Source organism: Armigeres subalbatus, chromosome 1 (genome assembly GCF_024139115.2).
Source record: "Armigeres subalbatus isolate Guangzhou_Male chromosome 1, GZ_Asu_2, whole genome shotgun sequence".
Taxonomy (NCBI): Eukaryota; Metazoa; Arthropoda; class Insecta; order Diptera; family Culicidae; genus Armigeres; species Armigeres subalbatus.
In genome coordinates this window covers 76,263,875-76,286,437 of record NC_085139.1, presented here as the reverse complement: position 1 = coordinate 76,286,437, position 22,563 = coordinate 76,263,875, and the positions used below count along the sequence as shown (strand labels likewise).

Sequence of the window (22,563 nt, the reverse complement as noted above, 5' to 3'; positions counted from 1 at the left end):
TTATGAACTCACTGCTTTATCGTTGGTTATGCCAAACTATCCGTATTTATTATTCTAGACTGAGAAAGCCAACGGTAAAACACCCATTCTACTAGTTGCACTCTCCTACAATTATCAAGAATTTTCTGTGCAAATTTCGAAGTATACTCAACAAAAACTCAACAGGACCTTTTCGTAAATTTCCGAAGTTTTTCCTGTAGAAGTTAGGAATTTTTTTTTGTGAAAATTCTGCGACGTAAATTGCGACGAATTTTCTGCTAAAATTCCAAACAATTTATTTAGGAATTCGAAAATATTTCAAAATTTTGGAAACACGTATAGATTTTTCTGGAGAAGTTCATTAGATTTTCATGCGAAATTCAAAAGATTCTTCTTTTAATGTCTTGAAAATATCCCGAAAAAATGCAAAAAAAAATCTTAGAAAAACGTAATGAAAAAATCGCCACGCCGATTCACGCCGCCGCCGCCGCCGGTTAAAATGGCTTTCGGCGTGACGCCGAAAACGCCGCCGCCGCCGACCAAAATTCTGACGAACGCCGCCGCCGACGAATATTGGACCGGCGCACACCTCTACTTTTGACCTTCGACCTTTTGTCCGTTCGACCTTTTGACTTTTCGATCTTTTGTCCTTCGACCTTTTGACCTTCGACCTTTTGTCCCACAACCGTCTGTATGAATCAGTGAAGAGAAATGAGCTGTGGCAGATAATGTCTGAACATGGTTTCCCGGCGAAACTTATGAGGCTGATAAGTGCAACGCCCAAGTGTCAATCTCATTTGTGATCATTGGTGGATTAAAGCAGGATTATGTACTTCCGAATTTGTTGTTCAGCATTGCATTCGAGGCCGCAATTAGGAGATCTGGCTTTCAGAGGAATGTCACCAGCTGTATATGCTTGATGTGACCAGACGTCAGCGTTTCGCGGGACGCTGCATTTCTCAACTTCGTTTTACAAATTTATTCTAATTCATACAGCTTTACAAATATTTTTATATGTTTTTTTTGGGCAAAAAGCTATGCGAAATGAACTTTTGGAGGATTCATTTTCAAGCCAGTGACACCATGCTGATCACATTATATATGCTCCTGGGCTTGTAAATGCGAGTGATGTCCATCCGTTTATGCAGTGAACGTCAACACGTCCCAAACTAGCTCACCGTTGGGGTTCTCAGGGTTCACTTACTTGTTCAAGGGATTCCCGAGGAAATAGCGGAAATCGTACGATACAATGAGAATTTAACGCATTCACATGGATAGCGCATGGTGGATTGATGCAGCTGCTCACTTCCGTGTTTGAGATGCTCGACCGGGATATCGTCCTTTCCAGGAGCTTTACCGGTTTTCAGCTCGTTTAGAGCCTTCTTAACCTCGTCCAGCGTTGGTGGCTCCACAGCTTGATCGTAGCCGACTATGTCCATCCTGCTCCTTAATACACCTTCATTTTCACCGTTCAACAAAGAAAGCAGATTAGAGACTGATACAGAAACAGTATAGCAAGGTTTTGTTACGGTAAGTTTGATTTAGGCATTAGGCGAACGATTTTTCAGCGCATGTTATAAGTTGTATATGTACAGTGCTTCCTTTTTTCAAACTTACACTTTATCAAATTAGTAGATTTCAAACAGACTCCTATAAATAGCCTACAATCTATCATGTCACTTTTCCTGCTTCGTTACAGATTTCTTCAAACGACCGGATGCACATTCAATTGGCCGCCGCCACCATCATTCAAATTGGATTACGCACAAAGTTAGATTGCCGTTCATCAGCACCGTCTTGTTCCGCGAATTCCGTGACGACGAAATCCGTCAAAATGACTCCACCGGGGATGCAGCGACACCCCCGGGCATATAGCCAAAGGAAGTGGATTGGTTGAAGTGCCGTGTGCGCGCTCACTCTTCGCGGAATGTCGTTACTCGCCGATATTAAATATTGGACAAATTTTGCTTCCATCTGGAGCGTCGCTCTTCTGGAAGTTGTACATTCACGTGTAATCACTTACCGAAACGGATGGATGAAGTCTATTTTTCCGGTGAAATTGAAGTGTTGCGCCAGATGTTTTTGCTTTATTTGCAAATTATTAAATATACACAGTAACAATTGGTGTGCCCATTTACGTTCATTTTGAAATATCTAAATAATTCAAACAAGCTTGAAGTTAGCTGACATCAAAATTGAGTTAATGTCATACCACCACGACACTTTCATTGGAATTCTGTAACTTTTTTCTCTGTGTACTTTTCAGGTGCGCCGCTTCAAGTTCAAAGAATTACCCATGGGGCTAAAGCAAGAAATTAATGTTTATCTCTGTATTTATTCTTCTTCTGCGGCCTTATTTAAGCGAAACATAAATCTTCTATAATACGGACTTTATTGTTGTTCAATTACGGTCACAAAATTAAGCTAAACAGCTTGAATAAAAACCAACAATTTCCCGAATGATTTAGTTGGGTACTCCTTTTTCGATGTCAGGCTACAAGTGACGTATAAATTTCCTTTTCATTCTGAATAATAGGGTCTGTTTAATGCACAATCGATTCTTTGTATCGAATGATATTTTAAATCAAACTTTGCATTGCACACTAATTTTTTTCCGTTAAAAATCAGGAAAGTTTTGCTGAATTTTGCCGAGCTCAAGCAAACTTGTAGCAAAATAAAATTAACGAAATGTTCAGCAATCTGAACTGCTGTCATATTCTGACAGAGTTTAATGTCTACGAGACGAGCCAGCCTCGGGCTGAAAGTCTCGATAACAAAGACAAAAAAAAAAGATGTTTAATGTGCTGAAAATTCCGCATTTCGGATTATAGTATGAATAGACAGCACTTAGCTGGATCAATTCAGCAAAATATACAAAACTGCTGAAATACCAGCTGATTATAATTGATCATATTGTTATTATTATTGCTATTCTTCCATGGTTAAAAAACATTTATTTATAATTTTTGTCTTTTATTAAAAGCAACCAAACAATAAAAATAACTTTAATTTATAAATCAAAAATTCACTTCGATGCAAACATAAAGTTATGCACGGTGGTCGTAAGGTTATCGATGGCCAATACGGCCCCAAAATTGTAAAAATTGGCTAAAGTAGGCTCAAACTTCATTTTAGAAATGCAGTATGTTTGGACCAGCAGCAAGAAATGTCGCTGCAAGTCACACCCCGCCGGAAACACACGCCTGTTGAACAGGATGTAAATATGATGCTCCCTCTTTATACTGCGGTGCCTTGATGACGAGTATCGGTTGCTTAGTCTTCGAATACCCGGAAGCAAATTGTTCGAATTGTCGAATATTTCTCGCTTAAATTTTCAAAAGGACCTAAGTAACATTTTTTTCTTGAATTAATTTGAGTACTGGAATCAAAATCTTTCATGTTGTTCTGTTGATTGCGCTATTCAAATTAATTCATGAAAAAATGTTACTTTGGTCCTTTTGAAAAGTCAAGCGAGATTTAGTAAATATGTTATATTTCACAGTAGTACGTTATGAAAATAAATTTATCCACTCAGTGATATGATCAAGCAAGTTTGGATTTTTCTGTGGTCCTTTGATTGACCGCTTGGCCCCACGTGAAGGATTTTTCTGTTTTTTAATGAACATCCCTTAATAACTTTTTTCGGCAAATAGTTTACAGGAATTTGAAAATTTGGTGAAAAAATGGAAACGCGAGCTGATCGAATTTGAAAACAGTAGACAATTTTTTTACCAAGGCATTGACAGCAGTGTAGAGATGGGCGCTCCGCTCAGGAGCTGTTCCAAAGATTCGCTTCCTTACATTGAGCTGATGAGCCATGGATCTTTTTTAAAGAAGCCCAGCTCAGCAGCTCACTTTAAATTGACGAAATCATTGTCAAACGCGCGCCTAGAGAAACTCCCTCGAGCATACGCACTCGAGTACGCGCGCTGTTGTATTTTGTACAGCACAAACGAAAATACCACGCTCGGGGTACACAACACAAGCGAGCTTGTATGAGCATTCCAGTCAAGTACCGCGCACGTGCTGATCGTTTATTATTTGCACCTCAAGCACCATCAAGCCAAGCGACAGCACAATCTAGCCAAGCAACAGAAATCATTTCTGCTGCAGAGAGGAATAAGAAATACACAAGCAAAAATAATCTAGCTTGGCGTCTATTTCTTAACCCATACCCACATACTCGACGCTACGAACGGACACACAAAAGATACCTAGTAGTGCGGTGGCGAACGAAGCGTACCAAGCAAAAGATCCGAAGATCCGAACAATTCTCAGTTCCGCTCATGTCGTCGTCCAGCTCGAAATTGCTGTGACATAGAAGCGACAGCTGCGCCACCAGCTCAGATCCGTGCGACACGGATCTCCATACGGATCAGTCGCGACCGATTCTAGCGAGCGAACCGTGTGGTTCAAACGAACCGAGCTGGGAGCTGTGTCTTGCACGGAGCGGATCTTTTACTTGCGACGGGTTTTCCCGCCAGCATACTGCTACATGTGCACTCGGTTTGTTTGTAGCACCGTGCTCTGTATTTTTTTACTCTCTTGTTTTTATTTCTCTCGCATTTCGAGAACCAATATAGGTGCATGGGCTCGCTTGTATGAAAACGTTAACTACGCATGGTTAGAAGGGCTAGAAGCGCGCGCAAACAAGGCATTGATTTACTGCACCCAGTATGAAGAGAAAACTTATGACACGTGATATGGTTTATATACATATCAGATATTAGGGACTGAATTATTCAAATTAACGATTTGAGAAATGTTATCAACAAAATGTAACTTAGAATTATGAATAGAATATAATGTTAAGTTAGTTTTTGTATAGAAATAAATGTGATGGTTCTAAATGAACTCCTAGACTTCAAAACTAGACGGTCAGAAAAAGCGTAATAAATGTTATTAGTTTAAAATTGTCGGTTTTTCAATAGAAATTATTACCTCACTGTAGCTTAACATTTTAAAAATTTCAAAGTGAGGTAAATAGATGAATGATGAATGAATGAATAAATTGATGAATGACATAAATTTTTCAAATTTTTTAACAATAATTAAAATAATAATATTAACAATTATGTTTCAATATATGTAGCATTAAAGAACTGAAGAGCTGATCCAAGTAGCTGACTCTTTTCAATGAGCTGAACGGATCAGATCCGCTCACTGCAATGAGCTGTTTTGCCCATCTCTACAGCAGTGTGACAGCCTACTACGGTGGAAAATGCTGAGTGTTCAGTAATCTAGTGAGATTTGCTGAATTTCAATAAATACCAAATTAATTGCTGATTTTCAGCTAAAATCAAAATTGCTGCTTGGTTTTCAGCAAATCATTTTGCTGAAATATTTTTATCGGATTTGGTGGCACTGAATTCCGGAGAATGATAAGCAGAAAGAGCTTAAACCTGTGGCAATTAAGTCCCTGAGGAAGGTCCCTGACAAACGTTACGTCAATCCATGACTTGACGTCATTCCTTTGTAATGTGATAGTGCAGCGTTTACCTTCGCTGGCCCTAGGGGGTGCCTCGAACAAGAAACCGTAATGGCGGATATATTACAGTTCTAATAAAAATATATTGATACAGTTTTAATAATTGATTTTGTTTCTATAAAGGGCTGTGGGACCAAAAATCGAAAGGACAAAACGTCGAATGACCAAAGTTTCAAAATCTTCAGTATAATTAAACTGATCGAGTCAAAATGTTGAATGAGATGTTGAGAATATGCTTCTGAACGAAAATCTAGAATTTAAAATTTTGAGAACCTCCATTTGCGAGACATTAAGGTCCGAAAAGCACAGTAGCTTCATTGCAAGAGGCTTGAAAGCCTACTTCTAAGCGTCTCGGAACTGGAAGTCTATTTCCATTCAGCTCGATAGTTCCAAGAGACTCCGAAGCTCAAGAGGCTCTAAAGCCTTTTTTCAAGAAAATCCAAAGCCTCCTTTCAAGAGGCTCGGTAGCCTCCTTTCAAGAGGCTCGGTAGCCTCCTTTCAAGAGGCTCGGTAGCCTCCTTTCAAGAGGCTCGGTAGCCTCCTTTCAAGAGGCTCGGTAGCCTCCTTTCAAGAGGCTCAGTAGCCTCCTTTCAAGAGGCTCGGTAGCCTCCTTTCAAGAGGCTCGGTAGCCTCCTTTCAAGAGGCTCGGTAGCCTCCTTTCAAGAGGCTCAGATCTCCTTTCAAGTGGCTCGGAAGCCTCCTTTCAAGAGGCTCAGAAGCCTCCTTTCAAGAGGCTCAGAAGCCTCCTTTCAAGAGGCTCAAGCCTCCTTTCAAGAGGCTCAGGCCTCCTTTCAAGAGGCTCAGAAGCCTCCTTTCAAGAGGCTCAGAAGCCTTCTTTCAAGAGGCTCAGAAGCCTCCTTTCAAGAGGCTCAAGGCTCCTTTCAAGAGGCTCGGAAGCCTCCTTTCAAGAGACTCAGAAGCCTCCTTTCAAGAGGCTCAGAAGCCTCCTTTCAAGAGGCTCGGAAGCCTCCTTTCAAGAGGCTCGGAAGCCTCCTTTCAAGAGGCTCGGAAGCCTCCTTTCAAGAGGCTCGGAAGCCTCCTTTCAAGAGGCTCGGAAGCCTCCTTTCAAGAGGCTCGGAAGCCTCCTTTCTTTATCGCGAGTATTATTACTCTGTTCCGTGGCTCGAACATTATGACGAGGTATTGCTGCAATTGTTTATAAATTGAGTACGTCTCGGTCATACACAGTGAAAACACCGTGGTTTTGCTTTGCAGGCAAGGGCCTATGCTCAATGTATGACGCTGTGCTCAGACAGTTGTGTGCACTTGAGATGGCTGTGGTCGGAAAGAAGCAAATTCAATGATTGAGCGGAAAGAGGAATGAATAACGTGGCTCCTTGTTGAAATTAGTAGTATCGTGGGACCTTTAGATCGGGAACAACTGAGACAGTTCTAAATTCGTATGTTAGTGTCTTATTTGTATGTTATATTTCTTTTTTGTTCCATATCTATTTACTTACGGATATCTGCAAAAGGGTAGAATTAGCAGGCCAGCTGTAACCAATCCTGATACCGACTACCAGCGATTCTAATCTGTAGTTTATTCATAATTTGTGGATTTATTTTAAACTGTTATGTTTCAAACCTTAAATGTATAGAGTACATATTTGTTAATTTATTGTTAATTTATATTATTGTTCATTAATTCAACTAAAATCTAATTTTATTTTAAATTTATTTATTTGCTTTTAAACTGTTCTGTATAAGTTCATTATTATTTCTTTTCGTGTAATCTAGCGTTTCGTGCTGTGTTAAAATGCAGCACAATAGTGTTGAGTGTAGGGTTTGCAAAGAAAAAGATGTTGATATTAGAACTTGTGTAACTTGTTTTTATTGTTTCTCTAGCGCTCACTATACATGTAAGAACATTTCTCGCAAAGCAAAACAAAAAATAGAACAAAATGGATATTTTTGCACTCCAAAATGTGTTGAATTGTACATACGCATTACAGAGAAACATTGTATGCAGTCTCCTGACATTACCCTAGTGAGAGCAAACATTAAATCCACAGTGTCCCAATTTGCTAATGAGGTCAAAACTGTCAATGAGGAAGTACGCTCAATAACAACTGCAATTGAGAAATCACAAGAATACTTATCGTCCAAGTTTGATATTATCGTTGCCGAAATTAATAAGTTAAAATCTGAAAACATATCACTTAAACAGGACATCGAAGTGCTAAAAAAATCAGAAAATAATTTGAAGCTTTCAATTCAAAAACTTGAAGTTGCTGCAAGAAAAGCGGACCATGATTCACTTTCTAAGCATGCAATGTTTTTTGGGCTTCCATCAAAGCCGAATGAAGATGTTGCTGCTCTTGTACACAGAACGGCACGAACATTAGGAGTATCGCTAAAAACTCACTCGATTGTTTCAGCTACAAGGCTGGCTTCAAATAAGAAATGTAATGCTTTAGCGCCAATAAAAGTTATCTTCAACTCAAACATTGAAAAAGAGTCAATATTAGCCAAGAAAAAAGAAATTGGTAAAGTTATGTCTACCTCTATTGATGAATCTCTTCTTCTTGATGGTCAACCTACATACATTGTCATTCGCGATGAATTACCACATTCAACAATCGAACTGTTAAGAGAACTTCGTAGTATACAGCGACAGTATAACATTAAGTACATTTGGCCTGGAAAGGGTGGCATTATTCTAATGAAACTAAAAGAAAACTCAAGCCACAAATAATAAAAACTCTTGATGACTTCAAACGTGCGATGGCTATATCTTAGGTACTTGGCTTAAAAAAATCCTTCATTAGTATATAAGAATAATGTTTAACTGAATGCTTGTTTTGTCTGTTAATTTCAATAATGGCTAATTTAAAGAATTTATTCCATGACACCGTCGATGTGTTCAATGAAAACGCTGAACATTGTTCAAGTATGTTACGGATATTACAATGGAACGTTAGAGGTGTAAATAATGTGGCAAAATTCGATAATATTTTAGAATTTCTGGACAATTTGTGTGTTCCAGTTGATGTGATTGTAATTGGGGAAACATGGCTCAAAAACGTAAATTGTTCCCTTTTCAATGTTCGTGGATTTAAATCAATTTTTTCTTGTCGAGATTCCTCCTCTGGAGGTTTGGCATTATACGTTAGAAATACAATAGAATATCAAACTTTCGAAAATCTTTGTGCAGATGGGTTCCATCATATTCATGTTGGTCTTAAGCTGAATGGCCTTCGTTACGATATTCATGGTGTATATCGTCCGCCGTCATACGATTATAACAACTTTCAAACGATGCTTGACAACTGGTTGTCTCATGCATCTCAATCTTGTCCAACATTTATTGTAGGCGACCTTAACATACCCATTAATATATCGAACAATAATGTAGTTACCAAATATAAAAATCTCATGGAGTCATACGGCTTTCTCTGTACGAATACTTATACTACCAGGCCTGTCAGCTCGAACATTTTAGACCATGTTGTATGTTCTTTAGAGTATGCTTCATTAGTTCAAAACGATACAATCTTTAGTAGGGTTAGTGATCATCTTCCAATTATTACTAGTTTCAAAATAGCAACACAAACCAACCGAATAGAACTGCGTAAAAGCATAATAAACCACAATAGATTAGATAACGAGTTTAAAGCATATCTTGATAACATTGATGAAATTAATGATGTGAATTTATGTCTCAGTGAAATAGTTGAAAAATACAATAACTTAATACAAACTTGCACTACAATAGTTACGAAAAAAGTTAAAATAAAAGGCACTCAATGTCCATGGATGACTTTGGAATTGTGGCAGCTTATAAAAATTAAAAATAATTACCTAAAAAAAGTTAAACGTAACCCTCGTGATCTTCATGCTAAGTCTATGTTAGATCATGTGTCAAAAAAAGTAGAAAAACTTAAAAGAACTAACAAGAAAACCTATTATGAAAGTATCCTAAATAATACCACCCACAGCAAACTTTGGAAACACATTAATATTATTTTTGGTCGATCGAAATCATTGAATAAAATATCTCTAAACATAAATGGAACCAATATAGGTGATGATACTGAAATATGTGATTCGTTTAATGATCATTTTTCAAATATCGGATCAAACCTAGCCAGTAAAATTCCGCCGTCAGGCAGGAGAAATCCATTAGATACTCTTAATCCTATATGCGAGTCCATTTTTTTACAACCAAGCACTCCGAATGAAATTATTAATATAATAAGCAAATTGAAGTCTAATAAAGCGGCTGGGCCAGACAACCTTCCAACACACGTAATTAAACGTAATGCAACTAGGTTTTCCAATATCTTGAATAAATGTTTCAATTTAATAATTTCAACAGGGCAATATCCTGATTGTCTAAAAATAGCTAAAGTTGTACCGGTATTTAAATCTGGGGATCCATGCTCGTTGGACAATTACCGACCAATATCGACCCTTTCAATCTTCAGCAAAGTATTTGAGAAATTAATAGTTGATAGATTACTTTTTCTGGAGGCATAATCTATTTTATAAACTCCAGTATGGGTTTCGACAGACTTGTAGTACAGCAACGGCATTGACAGAGCTAGTCGACTACATAGTAAGCAAGGTTGATAACAAAAGATTGTTGGTGCCTTGTTCATTGACCTAAAAAAAGCTTTCGATACACTAAATCATGGCATTTTATTGGACAAACTTAACTATTGTGGTATTAGAGGTGTCGCAAATAACCTAGTTGAAAGCTATTTGAGTGGACGATCACAATATGTTACTATCAACGAAACCAGAAGCTTGATAAAACCGATAACAACCGGAGTCCCTCAAGGTAGTAATATCGGTCCTTTGTTGTTCCTGGTGTATATAAATGACCTAGGTAATTTACCACTGAATGGAACAGCTAGATTATTTGCTGATGACACTGCAATATTCTACCCTGACACCAGCCCATCGTCAATAATAAATCAAATGAACCAGGATTTGGAAAAGTTAAAGGTATATTTTGCAAGTAATCTACTGTCTTTAAACATTCAGAAAACTAAATATATGATCTTTAGATCTCCCAGAAAAATATTACTTCATTATGTTGATCCTAAACTTGGGAATACTGTAATAAATAAGGTAGACTCATTCAAATACCTTGGCGTACATTTGGACTCTACATTTTCTTGGGAAATTCAAATCAAAAACATCGAGAAAAAAGTAGCAGCATTATGTGGAGTTCTTTACAAAGTGTCTGATTTTGTTCCAGCACATGTATTGCTAAAGTTTTACTATGCACATATCCATTCACAACTTCAATATGTAATAATAACTTGGGGTCGTGCATGTAAGTCCAAATTAATGAGGCTTCAGACCTTGCAGAACAGATGCCTTAAAATTATTTTCAAATTACCTCTGCTATATCCAACTATTGAATTATATAGTAATAATACGCACAACATACTACCGCTTTTGGGTTTATGCGAATTACAAACACTAATTATGGTACACGATATTATCAACAACGGAGCATATTCGAATATTATTTTACCTACTGGGAATCAATCCCGTTTTACGAGACAGGCTGGAAATCTGGCACTCACTAGGGCATCTTCCAATCATGGTCAGAGACGCATTTCATATGTTGGACCCTCCAAATTTAATTGTCTACCTAATGAACTGAAAATGATAACCGATAAATGCCAATTTAAACTTAGAGTTAAAATACACTTGAAAAGAAAAATTAATGAATTTATACTCTGAGCCATTTATAACATTACAAGCCGTCAAAATAAATATTCTTTCTAATTTAGTGCTTTGCAAGAATCTAATGAATCCCTTAAAAGGAGAAAACTCCACTGGGATTCTGGAAGCTAATTAGCATAGAATTCTCTCTCTTACACATTTAATTGTTATTTAATTGTTATTTGTGCTCAGCTCAAGTAAACTAAGTCTTTCTTTTTAATTTTGTCTTTTGTTGCCAGTCGAGCTGAGCTAGTTGCGTCCATTACCAGGAAGCTCAATTTTGAGTTTTTTGGTGTGGGGGAGAGTGGTAAAAAAGGTAAAAAAAAAAAAAAAAAAGAGACTCGGATGCCTCCTTTCAAGAGGCTCGGATGCCCCCTTTCAAGAGGCTCGGATGCCCCCTTTCAAGAGGCTCGGATGCCCCCTTTCAAGAGGCTCGGATGCCCCCTTTCAAGAGGCTCGGAAGCCTCCTTTCAAGAGGCTCGGAAGCCTCCTTTCAAGAGGCTCAGAAGCCTCCTTTCAAGAGGCTCAGGCCTCCTTTCAAGAGGCTCAGGCCTCCTTTCAAGAGGCTCAGGCCTCCTTTCAAGAGGCTCAGGCCTCCTTTCAAGAGGCTCAGGCCTCCTTTCAAGAGGCTCAGAAGCCTCCTTTCAAGAGGCTCAGGCCTCCTTTCAAGAGGCTCAGGCCTCCTTTCAAGAGGCTCAGAGCCTCCTTTCAAGAGGCTCAGAAGCCTCCTTTCAAGAGGCTCAGAAGCCTCCTTTCAAGAGGCTCAGAAGCCTCCTTTCAAGAGGCTCAGAAGCCTCCTTTCAAGAGCTCAGCCTCCTTTCAAGAGGCTCAGGCCTCCTTTCAAGAGGCCTCAAACCTCCTTTCAAGAGGCTCAGAAACCTCCTTTCAAGAGGCTCCAGAAACCTCCTTTCAAGAGGCTCAGAAGCCTCCTTTCAAGAGGCTCAGAAGCCTCCTTTCAAGAGCTCAGAAGCCTCCTTTCAAGAGGCTCAGAGCCTCCTTTCAAGAGGCTCAAGCCTCCTTTCAAGAGGCTCAGAAGCCTCCTTTCAAGAGGCTCAGGAAGCCTCCTTTCAAGAGGCTCAGGCCTCCTTTCAAGAGGCTGGGAAGCCTCCTTTCAAGAGGCTGGGAAGCCTCCTTTCAAGAGGCCTCCTTTCAAGAGGCTCGGAAGCCTCCTTTCAAGAGGCTCGGAAGCCTCCTTTCAAGAGGCTCGGAAGCCTCCTTTCAAGAGGCTCGGCAGCCTCCTTTCAAGAGGCTCGGCAGCCTCCTTTCAAGAGGCTCGGCAGCCTCCTTTCAAGAGGCTCGGCAGCCTCCTTTCAAGAGGCTCGGAAGCCTCCTTTCAAGAGGCTCGGAAGCCTCCTTTCAAGAAATTTCAAGTCAGCGCAGCGTTTGATTCACTGAAAAGAAAAAAGCTGTGGCAGAAAATATCTGAACACGGTTTTCCGGCGAATCTGATTAGACTGATATGTGCAACGCATGATGGCTTGTAATCATATATTCGGATTGCAGAGATTGCAACTGGAAGATTTCGTGACTATCACAAATTCATTTCCTCTGAGTTCCGGCATGCCAAAGATTTACAATGCATATGCAAAGTATGTGAACGATTTGATTCGAAAAACGAATTGGATGTAACTTCTTTTCTTCGATCCTTAGATGCACATCTAGTTTTTAAATATTGTAAATTAATGTCCATGTCGGATGGTTAATATCCAAAAAAAGAACAATTAACTCTGATTGAACCGCCAAAGATGTTCGTAAAAAACCAGTGCGATCAAAATGCACCTTTGCACCCGGATTCACGTTGAACATTATCATCTGCAGAATACAATCCTGATTCACTGGTTGGGATTTTAATACATGAATTGCTTGCTTAGTTGGACCTCTTGGAGCTAATTCAAAAGCGTTGGAATTAAAAAAAAACACACAAAAAGGAAAAAAACGAACATATCGATTGCTGAAGCAGTGTGGTTTTCCATACAAGCGGGGATTGGGAGTCGTTTTATCAAGAAGCGTTTTCTTCGATTGGAAGTACTTCCGCAAATATTAAACATATATGCTACCAGCTGGAGAATAAATCGAGAAGCAAATGACCACAGTCTGCCTTCTTTCTCACGTATCAGCGTCCAGCACTAGTGAAAAGCGACAATCAGAAGATATTCATCAAATCGAAACAAACATTTGATATAAATTATCGATTTTCCGGCTAGTCATCTGCCATGGCAAGCTAATCGTAGGTAGTTAATTGATTTTGTCATACAGAAAACTTTCTTTTTGGTCTAGACGGTGCTGTTGAGTGGTTTTTGCGTATTGTGGTGAAAAAAGAAGGTCGGAATTCCGATTATTAACCTGGATGTTTGCTCAATCAAGCAATTACACCGCTATTTCCTTCTGTCCACTTAGAAACGCATACCTTGTTGAATTACGATTCAATTAGTCCCTTACCACTCTCAATGGCTATCCAATCATACCCTTCCGCGAAGCCTGATGGTGCATTGTGGGAATTTCATAATGGTGGTTGCGATCTTTACATAGGGTGCCCTTCATGAATATTTAAACATTTTTTTTCACAGGAGTGTGAAATACTGAGCGCTCACATATCTTGGAAATCATTACTTGGTTTAAAAAATTGATGTGAACCAATTAGATGTGAACCGGCAAAATAGGCTTCATCGTTTCGCATTCGTCTTACAGTGTAACAATCGTTTCCCACTCTCCTCAGACTTTTCCAGATAATGAGACACTTAATTATAATTGGTAAGCTACTCCCTCGACATGAACATGAAGCAACGTAAATATTCATCTGGGAGCAATCCTTCGTGAAAATGCCGTTCTCCCGTTTAAGTGGTTGAAAACTGTACGATAAGTGAGTGGCAGAAATCAGAAGAACCTTTTTCAGTTCCGCCGGGCGGGAGTGGTTCCCGGTATTGAGTAACGGTTTCCTTTTGGGAAATCCGTTCAACAATAATGAGCGTATGTAGCGCGAGGCGGAAACAGCTGGTGGTTGTCGTGGTGCTTTTCCTGGTGATGGTATGGGCCGTCCCGCTGTTGGGAAACGAGTCGTTCGCGTTGCCGCATACAGCATCCGAAACGGAGTCGGTGTTGCCGCCGGATGGTAACCAAACTCTGCCACCGGATGTAAATTGCACCTTCCAGCCACCACCGCTCTTGAAGCGGGTGTGTCAATGCTGGAACTCGGCGGACGAGTTTCTCGAGGAAGTGCACTGCCGCTGCGAGGGAAGTACCATGATGCGGGTTCCACAGAAATTGACAACGATGCAGAAGCTCACGCTGGAGAAGGTGGGCATCAAGCGGCTACGGGAGAACGCCCTGGCCGTGTACGCAACTGGGCTGCAGGATTTGTGAGTATGCTTGGGTTCTACCTGGGGGGCTTATTTGTGTTAAGTAGATCTATGGGAAACGTGATGTGTGTACGTGAGGGGAAAACCACATGACATTCACATCACATTATTTTTCTTTGTTTCCTACATCATCGATTGGTTCAGAAAGAAAAACCCAAGATTACTGACAATTTATTTTCCTTCATTACAGATTTTTGATCTCCCTGTCAGACTTTCATCACGTTGAGCCCCGTTCGTTTGCCAAGCTGCGGAATCTACGCACTTTATACATAGCACATGCACCCAAACTCCAGTTCCTGGAGTCGGGGGTTTTTGAGGGCATTTCCACCAAACTGAAGACATTGTAAGTAGAATATATATAATCGAAGCTTCCCTCAATCAGACTAGTTGTACGTGATCAATTAGTTCATATAAACTTTCAAAACGTAATAAAATAACCGTAAGGAAGGAATAAATTTTGGCTGTTACGTCCTTTTCAAATGTTGGTCTAGATTTGTTGTCAGCGCGGTATTCTATGTTACCAACTATTATCATCCCAAGTAAAAATTTCAAGGCTTCATGGATTTATTTAAATTTTTTAACGGTTTTATTGCTGCTTTGTTCAATGCTGCAAGATTAGCTTTGTTTGGAGACTTACAGCTATCTTCAAAACCATAATAAAACGTCTAATAAAACCATAAATGACAAAAGCTTCATAAACTTATGAGTGGGCTGATGATTTTCTTGAGAACTCTAATAAAACCAATTCTGAAAACTACAATAAAACCGGATATTTTGGTCATAGACTTGTCTTACGCATAACCTCCATAAAACTTAGTGGTTTTTTATAGGTTTAGAATGGGATTATACAAGAACAACACGGTTATGTTGAACTTCATGCACTATGGCCAACCGAATGGCCAAAAATAAAAGTTTCTATCATATGTTTCTGCTAAAAGTTTCTCGAAAACTTAAACAAAGAAAACAATAAATAGGGGAAATGTCCCGATTTCCCTCTCACTGAACATATTTTCATCTCATCGGGAACAAAGAAATACGGCACCAATTTCGTCACTTCTGGAAACATGCGTGCTCACCTCCGAAAAAAATAACAAAAATAAGAAGCAAATCAAATACCTTTCCATTGCTTTGTTTTTGATGAGATGAACATCGGAGCCATGAGATGAAATCTAGGCGCTATTCCCCCACAATGAATACGTAAACTTTGAAAATTTAGCATTCGTATATTTGAAATTTTGTTGTTTATTGACAATAAAATCCATAGGTCAAATCCCACTCCTGAGAATGGAATAGATAATGAAAATCGAGTAAACTAACCGAATATGTCATTTTATTTCCGTTAAATCAAGATAGTATAAATACGAACACGCAACAAATGGTGCGATAACCAATATTTGAGATGTTCTACTACCGCTGTTGGAAGCATAACTTCAATTGCAATTAATGTGGACCTCGGTAACTTGATCGCTTATAACCTGAACACTTTTGAATTTGTAGCTTGATGGCTTGAACATCGTTTACATTAAAATAGTTCAGACGCCATTCAGCACGAGAAACGGCGATAATGAAAATTGAACATCTTCCCACAGTACTTTTATTGCATTCATTCTCCTTGTACAATGAATTAATAAGCAATTTCTAGCAAGTATTTATTATACTTGAAAGATACGCAAAACTGTATTTTGACCATCACAACTACCCACGGTATAGTAGCAGCCATGATGGTAGTATAGAATTGATTGAATTGATATTCATATCGGCAAAAATCTTTTGCGATATTCACTACCATATGTAGCAACCGCTGCATTTCAGAATGATTTACAAATCTCGAAGCGTGAGAAATTTTTCGGTGCGAATCGAAATGCCACAAGTGAAAAAAAAACAGTATATTGAATAATGGTTTACTCAAATTGAATTTCCGTAAATCACGATATTGCTACGGCGCATTTAAATAAACTGCTTTTCTTACCTGGTTTCACCAGAAATTCGAAGGCGCACCAAAATTGTATGCACGCGAACGAGTTCTGGGGCATCCAATTTCCGATGATTCAATATTATTTTAAATCCATATCCATCAATGTTGTTTTTTTATCCTTCCATTGAAGGATCGTCAGTTGGCCACTTATATAGAGACGAAAATTGCAAGAAATGTACCTAATACTTTTTCAGTAATGATGAATAGTGAATGCAGACAATATTTCTACAGATGTTCTAGGTTCTCCAAACCATTCTGGGTTTTACAGCCCTGGTCTACCAAGTCAATTACGCTTGGTACGAAACGAATAGCAATCCATGGTGCCCATACATGCCCTTAGATGCCATGCGCATAATTCATGATCTAGATATGTCCAAACCGTATGTTCTAAGTTCTCCAAATTATTCTGGAGTTCAGACGAAGTGATCTACCAAGATTACTGGGCTCGATATCAAGCCAATAATATCCCATGGGGTTCATACATACCCTTAGAGGCCTTATGCATGATCTACGATCTAGATATGTCCAAACCGGATGTTTAAAGTTCTCCAAATAATTCTAGAGTTCAGACCAATTGGTCTGCCAAGTCAAATGGGCTCAATACAAAGCCAATAGCAAACCATGGTATACATAGATGCCCATATAGGTCATGCGCATGATTCACGATTTAGATATGTCCAAAACGTATTTTCTAAGTTCTGAACTCCAGAATGATTTGGAGAACTTAGAACATCCGGTTTGGACATATCTAGATCGTGAATCATGCACAAGTCCTCTGAAGGCCTGTATGGGTTGTTATTGGCTTGATATCAAGCCCAGTTATCTTGGTAGACCTATTCGTCTGAACTCCAGAATGATTTGGAGAACTTAGAACATCCGGATTGAACATATCTAGATCGCAAATCATGCGCATGGCCTCTAAGGGCCTGTATGGGTTGTTACTGACTTGGTATCAAGCCCAGTTGCCTTGGTAGACCTATTCGTCTGAACACCAGAATGTTTTGGAGAACTTAGAACATCCGGATTAAACATATCTAGATCGCAAATCATGCGCATGGCCTCTAAGGGCATGTATGGGTACCATGGGTTGCTATTGGTTTCGTACCAAGCGTAATTGATTTGGTAGGCCAAGGCTCTAAAATCCAGAATGGTTTGGAGAACCTAGAACATCTGTAGAAATATTGTCTGCATTCACGATTCATCATATTTGAAATAGTATTAGGTACATTTCTGAGAGAAAACAGCAAATAAAATCGTTCATTCGCGATATTCGTGTGCAATTTTCGTCCATGTAAAAGTGGCCAACTGACAATCGTTCCTCCGAAGATTACAGGATGTAGGTGTGGCCGATCGACAATCTGAGGTCAGTTTCGGTAAATTTATGTGCTGACGATTATTTTCGTATATGTGAATTTGGCTGTGAAATGCCCGAGATATTGCCAAGTCAAATCCGGGTCAATATGACCCGAACACAAGTGTTAGTTTTTTTGAGCACTGTAGGAAGGTTAAACAAATTTTAACTCAATTTAACCCTTAAAAAGCCGGGACGATAGTCACCTCCTTGAAAGTGCTCGTTCTCAGTAAAGCTTTGACCACATCTCATGAACCCTGATTTTTCTCAAAGGGGATTAGTAGAGCTTTCTTTTGACATAGGTGTCGCCCCGCTAGGCCCCTCCCAGCGTTCATGAGTTTCGAAAATGTCTGTGGTTTTTTCTTATTTTTTGCTAAAATTTCTTCAGTAATCAAATGCATTAAAGTTCTGGCATCATAAAATAAAGTAGATACATGAATTATATCAAATACAAGTGATTTTGAACGTTTCCAAGCTATCTGTTTACTGTAATTACCTGTAATAATTAATTGAAAGCCATATCCTTAACTTAAGAGATTTAAGAGTTATGGTCATATATGTAATCAATCAGTGTTGATGAAACTATTTGATACATTCCAGTTCATCCAAAATATCCGTTAGTTCAGGTCTCGAATTCTACCATATAAGTGAAAGGTAATGTGCTTAAAAATACTCAGAGTACATCTTGTTCAGTTCAAAGATTTCAAATGACTCATGGGAAATTTTTGATTTTTGAACTAGGCAGGATGACCTGAACTTGATTTGGAACAAGCATTGCGCTTTCACTTGATTGTAGATCTGGTGACCTGAACTCAATAACGTTTCGGATGGCCTTCAGTGTATTGAAATGCAGAAAGATCAGTACAACATTTCTTGGCAGGTATCCAGGGATCTGTTATGAAGGGTTTTGAAAGCTGCCGAAAACATTTTCGAGGCCATTGTTGCGCAGGTCTTACGAGCCGAACTTCAGAACATTTCGCGCATTTTAGAATGTCATTATGGGCACGCAGAAAAATTTCCAATAAGTCATTTGATATCTTTGAACTGGGCAGGATGACCTGAGCATGATTTGAAACAAGCATTGCGCTTTCACTTGATTGTAGATTGGACGACCTGAACTCAAGAACGTTTTGGATGGCCGTCAGTGTATTGAAATGCAGAAAGATCGGTATTATGTTTCTTGGCAGGTATCCAAGCATCTGTCAGGAATAGTTTTGATAGCTGCCGGAAACATTTTGGAGGCCGTTGTTTCGTGCATACTAGAACCCGGAAGAGGCCGCAGGCTTCATGGAATGCCGCGTACACGATAGCCTTTTGCAGTTGAAGAGGACCTGAGGGCGCTCAATGTTCATGGCGACTGGAGTGATTGGCCCAAGATCGAGTCCAGTGGAGAAGGATACTCCATTCGGTGTAGGTTTATCGAAGAGCTGTAGCCCATCAAGTATCAAGTAAGAATGTCATTATGGAACACGGGGAAAAAATTCCAATAGTTCATTTGATTTCTTTGAACTGTGCAGGATGACCTGAGCTTGATTTGAAACAAGCATTTCTCTTCTACTTGATTGTAGATCTGACGACCTAAACTAGAACGTTTTGGATAGCCTCTCCGGAAATTTGGAAAGTTCCTCCGGAAGTTCCTCCGGGAATTCCTCCGGAAGTTCCTCCGGGAATTCCTCCGGAAGTTCCTCCGGGAATTCCTCCGGAAGTTCCTCCGGGAATTCCTCCGGAAGTTCCTCCGGGAATTCCTCCGGGAGTTCCTCCGGGAATTCCTCCGGAAGTTCCTCCGGGAATTCCTCCGGAAGTTCCTCCGGGAATTCCTCCGGAAGTTCCTCCGGGAATTCCTCCGGAAGTTCCTCCGGGAATTCCTCCGAGAGTTCCTCCGAGAATTCCTCCGGAAGTTCCTCCGAATTCCTCCGGAAGTTCCTCCGAATTCCTCCGGAAGTTCCTCCGAATTCCTCCGAATTCCTCCGGGAATTCCTCCGGAAGTTCCTCCGAAGTTCCTCCGGAATTCCTCCGAATTCCTCCGGAAGTTCCTCCGGGAATTCCTCCGAAGTTCCTCCGAATTCCTCCGGAAGTTCCTCCGAATTCCTCCGAAGTTCCTCCGGGAATTCCTCCGGAAGTTCCTCCGGGAATTCCTCCGGAAGTTCCTCCAGGAATTCCTCCGGAAGTTCCTCCAATTCCTCCGGAAGTTCCTCCGAATTCCTCCGAAAGTTCTTCAAGAATTCCTCCGGAAGTTCCTCCGGGAATTCCTCCGAAAGTTCTTCAGGAATTCCTCCGGAAGTTCCTCCGGGAATTCCTCCGGAAGTTCCTCCGGGAATTCCTCCGGAAGGTCCTCCGGGAATTCCTCCGGAAGTTCCTCCGGGAATTCCTCCGGAAGTTCCTCCGGGAATTCCTCCGGAAGTTCCTCCGGGAATTCCTCCGGAAGTTCCTCCGGGAATTCCTCCGGAAGTTCCTCCGGGAATTCCTCCGGAAGTTCCTTGCGGAATTCCTCCGGAAGTTCCTTGCGGAATTCCTCCGGAAGTTCCTTGCGGAATTCCTCCGGAAGTTCCTCCGGGAATTCCTCCGGAAGTTCCTCCGGGAATTCCTCCGGAAGTTCCTCCGGGAATTCCTCCGGAAGTTCCTCCGGGAATTCCTCCGGAAGTTCCTCCGGGAATTCCTCCGGAAGTTCCTCCGGGAATTCCTCCGGAAGTTCCTCCGAATTCCTCCGGAAGTTCCTCCGAATTCCTCCGGAAGTTCCTCCGGGAATTCCTCCGGAAGTTCCTCCGAATTCCTCCGAAGTTCCTCCGGGAATTCCTCCGGAAGTTCCTCCGGAATTCCTCCGGAAGTTCCTCCGGGAATTCCTCCGGAAGTTCCTCCGGGAATTCCTCCGGAAGTTCCTCCAAGTATTCCTCCGAAAGTTCCTCCGGGAATTCCTCCGGAAGTTCCTCCGGGAATTCCTCCGGAAGTTCCTCCGGGAATTCCTCCGGAAGTTCCTCCGGGAATTCCTCCAGAAGTTCCTTGCGGAATTCCTCCGGAAGTTCCTTGCGGAATTCCTCCGGAAGTTCCTCCGGGAATTCCTCCGGAAGTTCCTCCGGGAATTCCTCCGGAAGTTCCTCCGGGAATTCCTCCGGAAGTTCCTCCGGGAATTCCTCCGGAAGTTCCTCCGGGAATTCCTCCGGAAGTTCCTCCGGGAATTCCTCCGGAAGTTCCTCCGAATTCCTCCGGAAGTTCCTCCGGGAATTCCTCCGGAAGTTCCTCCGGAATTCCTCCGAAGTTCCTCCGGGAATTCCTCCGAAGTTCCTCCGAATTCCTCCGGAAGTTCCTCCGAATTCCTCCGGAAGTCCCTCCGGGAATCCCTCCGGAAGTTCCCCCGGGAATCCCTCCGGAAGTTCCTCCGGAATTCCTCCGAAGTTCCTCCGAGGAATTCGTCCGGAAGTTCCTCCGGGAATTCCTCCGGAAGTTCCTCCGGGAATTCTTCCGGGAATTCCTCCGGGAATTCCTCCGGAAGTTCCTCCGGTAATTCCTCCGGGAATTCCTCCGGAAGTTTCCTCCAGAAATTCTTCCTGAAGTTCCTCCGGAAATTCTTCCGGAAGTTCCTCCGGAAATTCTTCCGGAAGTTCCTCCGGAAATTCTTCCGAGAATTCCTCCGGAAATTCTTCCGGGAATTCCTCCGGAAATTCTTCCGGGAATTCCTCCGGAAATTCTTCCGGGAATTCCTCCGGAAATTCCTCCGGAAATTCCTCAGGAAGTTCCTTCGGAAATTCCTGCGGGAGATTCTCCGGAAATTTCTCCGTAAGTTCCTCCGGAAATTTTTAACAAAAATGTTTCTGATTCAACGCAAATTGTTTCATTAATTTGAAGAATTTTGTGCAGATCATGTTGGGTCTGGTTTGTTTAACACAAACACTCAAATTCCGGGTTGTTCGATTTTTGCTTTTTAAGTCTACCCAATTATACCCCATAAAAACAATAATTTAGAGGTGACCTAGCCTAGGGCTCTCAGATAAAGACAAAAATAAATACTTATTAGGTTTGTTTGAGTGTATTGAGTGTGGGAAAAAGATGACTGTGTGAAAAGTATTCTCACATCACTCTTATAAAATCCTAATATCTTTTACTCATTTTTGGTTTTACGATGAGTATCTGCAATAATGGAAATTCCGTTTGTATATTTAAGAAATTATTTATTTTTGCGAGTTTGGTATTTTGTATTATATAATTGCAGATTCGGGTCTTCAGTTAGCCTTGCGTGAAAAGGCGTATTGCCAATCTTGAGATCGAGTTCGATTCTCGGTCCGGTCCAGGATGTTTTCGGGTGGGAAACATTCTTGACTCCCTGCACATAGTGTATCCATTGTACTTGCCACACAGGATACATACTCATGCATTGGCGGGCGTAGAAAGCTTTCAATTAACTGTGGAAATGCTAATAGAACACTAAATTGTAAGTACGTAAGTACGTCAAGTTCCAGTTGGAATGTAGAGCCATAGGAGAAAAAGAAGATAAATGCAGGCTCATCCTGACCTAATTATAAGACATTAATTGAATAATCATTCTTTATTCTCCAGATTTTGCGAGGATAATGATAAGCTTCCAGCAGTTCAAATTTTCGGCTAGCACAAATGGACATCATTGTAGGAGGGCTAGCTGCCTCTTGATGCGATGTCTTGGCAATCTTTTGATGAATTTAATTGATTTTGGTAGGTTAAACGCTTGATGTTGAGCCTATCTATACGTCCATAAAATAGCAAT

At 40.7% G+C, this 22,563-nt stretch overlaps 1 protein-coding gene across 4 annotated transcripts in view; it reads left to right on the top strand.

Annotated features, from left to right (window-relative positions):
• LOC134227333 (lutropin-choriogonadotropic hormone receptor) overlaps positions 1-22,563 on the top strand; it is a 146,282-nt gene that overhangs the window by 62,006 nt on the left and 61,713 nt on the right. For 2 of the 4 annotated variants that reach the window (XM_062708734.1, XM_062708759.1), the window contains exons 2-4: positions 1,679-1,749; positions 13,866-14,505; positions 14,696-14,848. In XM_062708734.1, coding sequence (XP_062564718.1) covers positions 14,111-14,505; positions 14,696-14,848 — 548 coding nt within the window. In that variant the 5' untranslated portion in view covers positions 1,679-1,749; positions 13,866-14,110. The remainder of the gene's footprint in view (positions 1-1,678; positions 1,750-13,865; positions 14,506-14,695; positions 14,849-22,563) is intronic. The other 2 variants (XM_062708742.1, XM_062708752.1) reach the window with 1 other exon arrangement.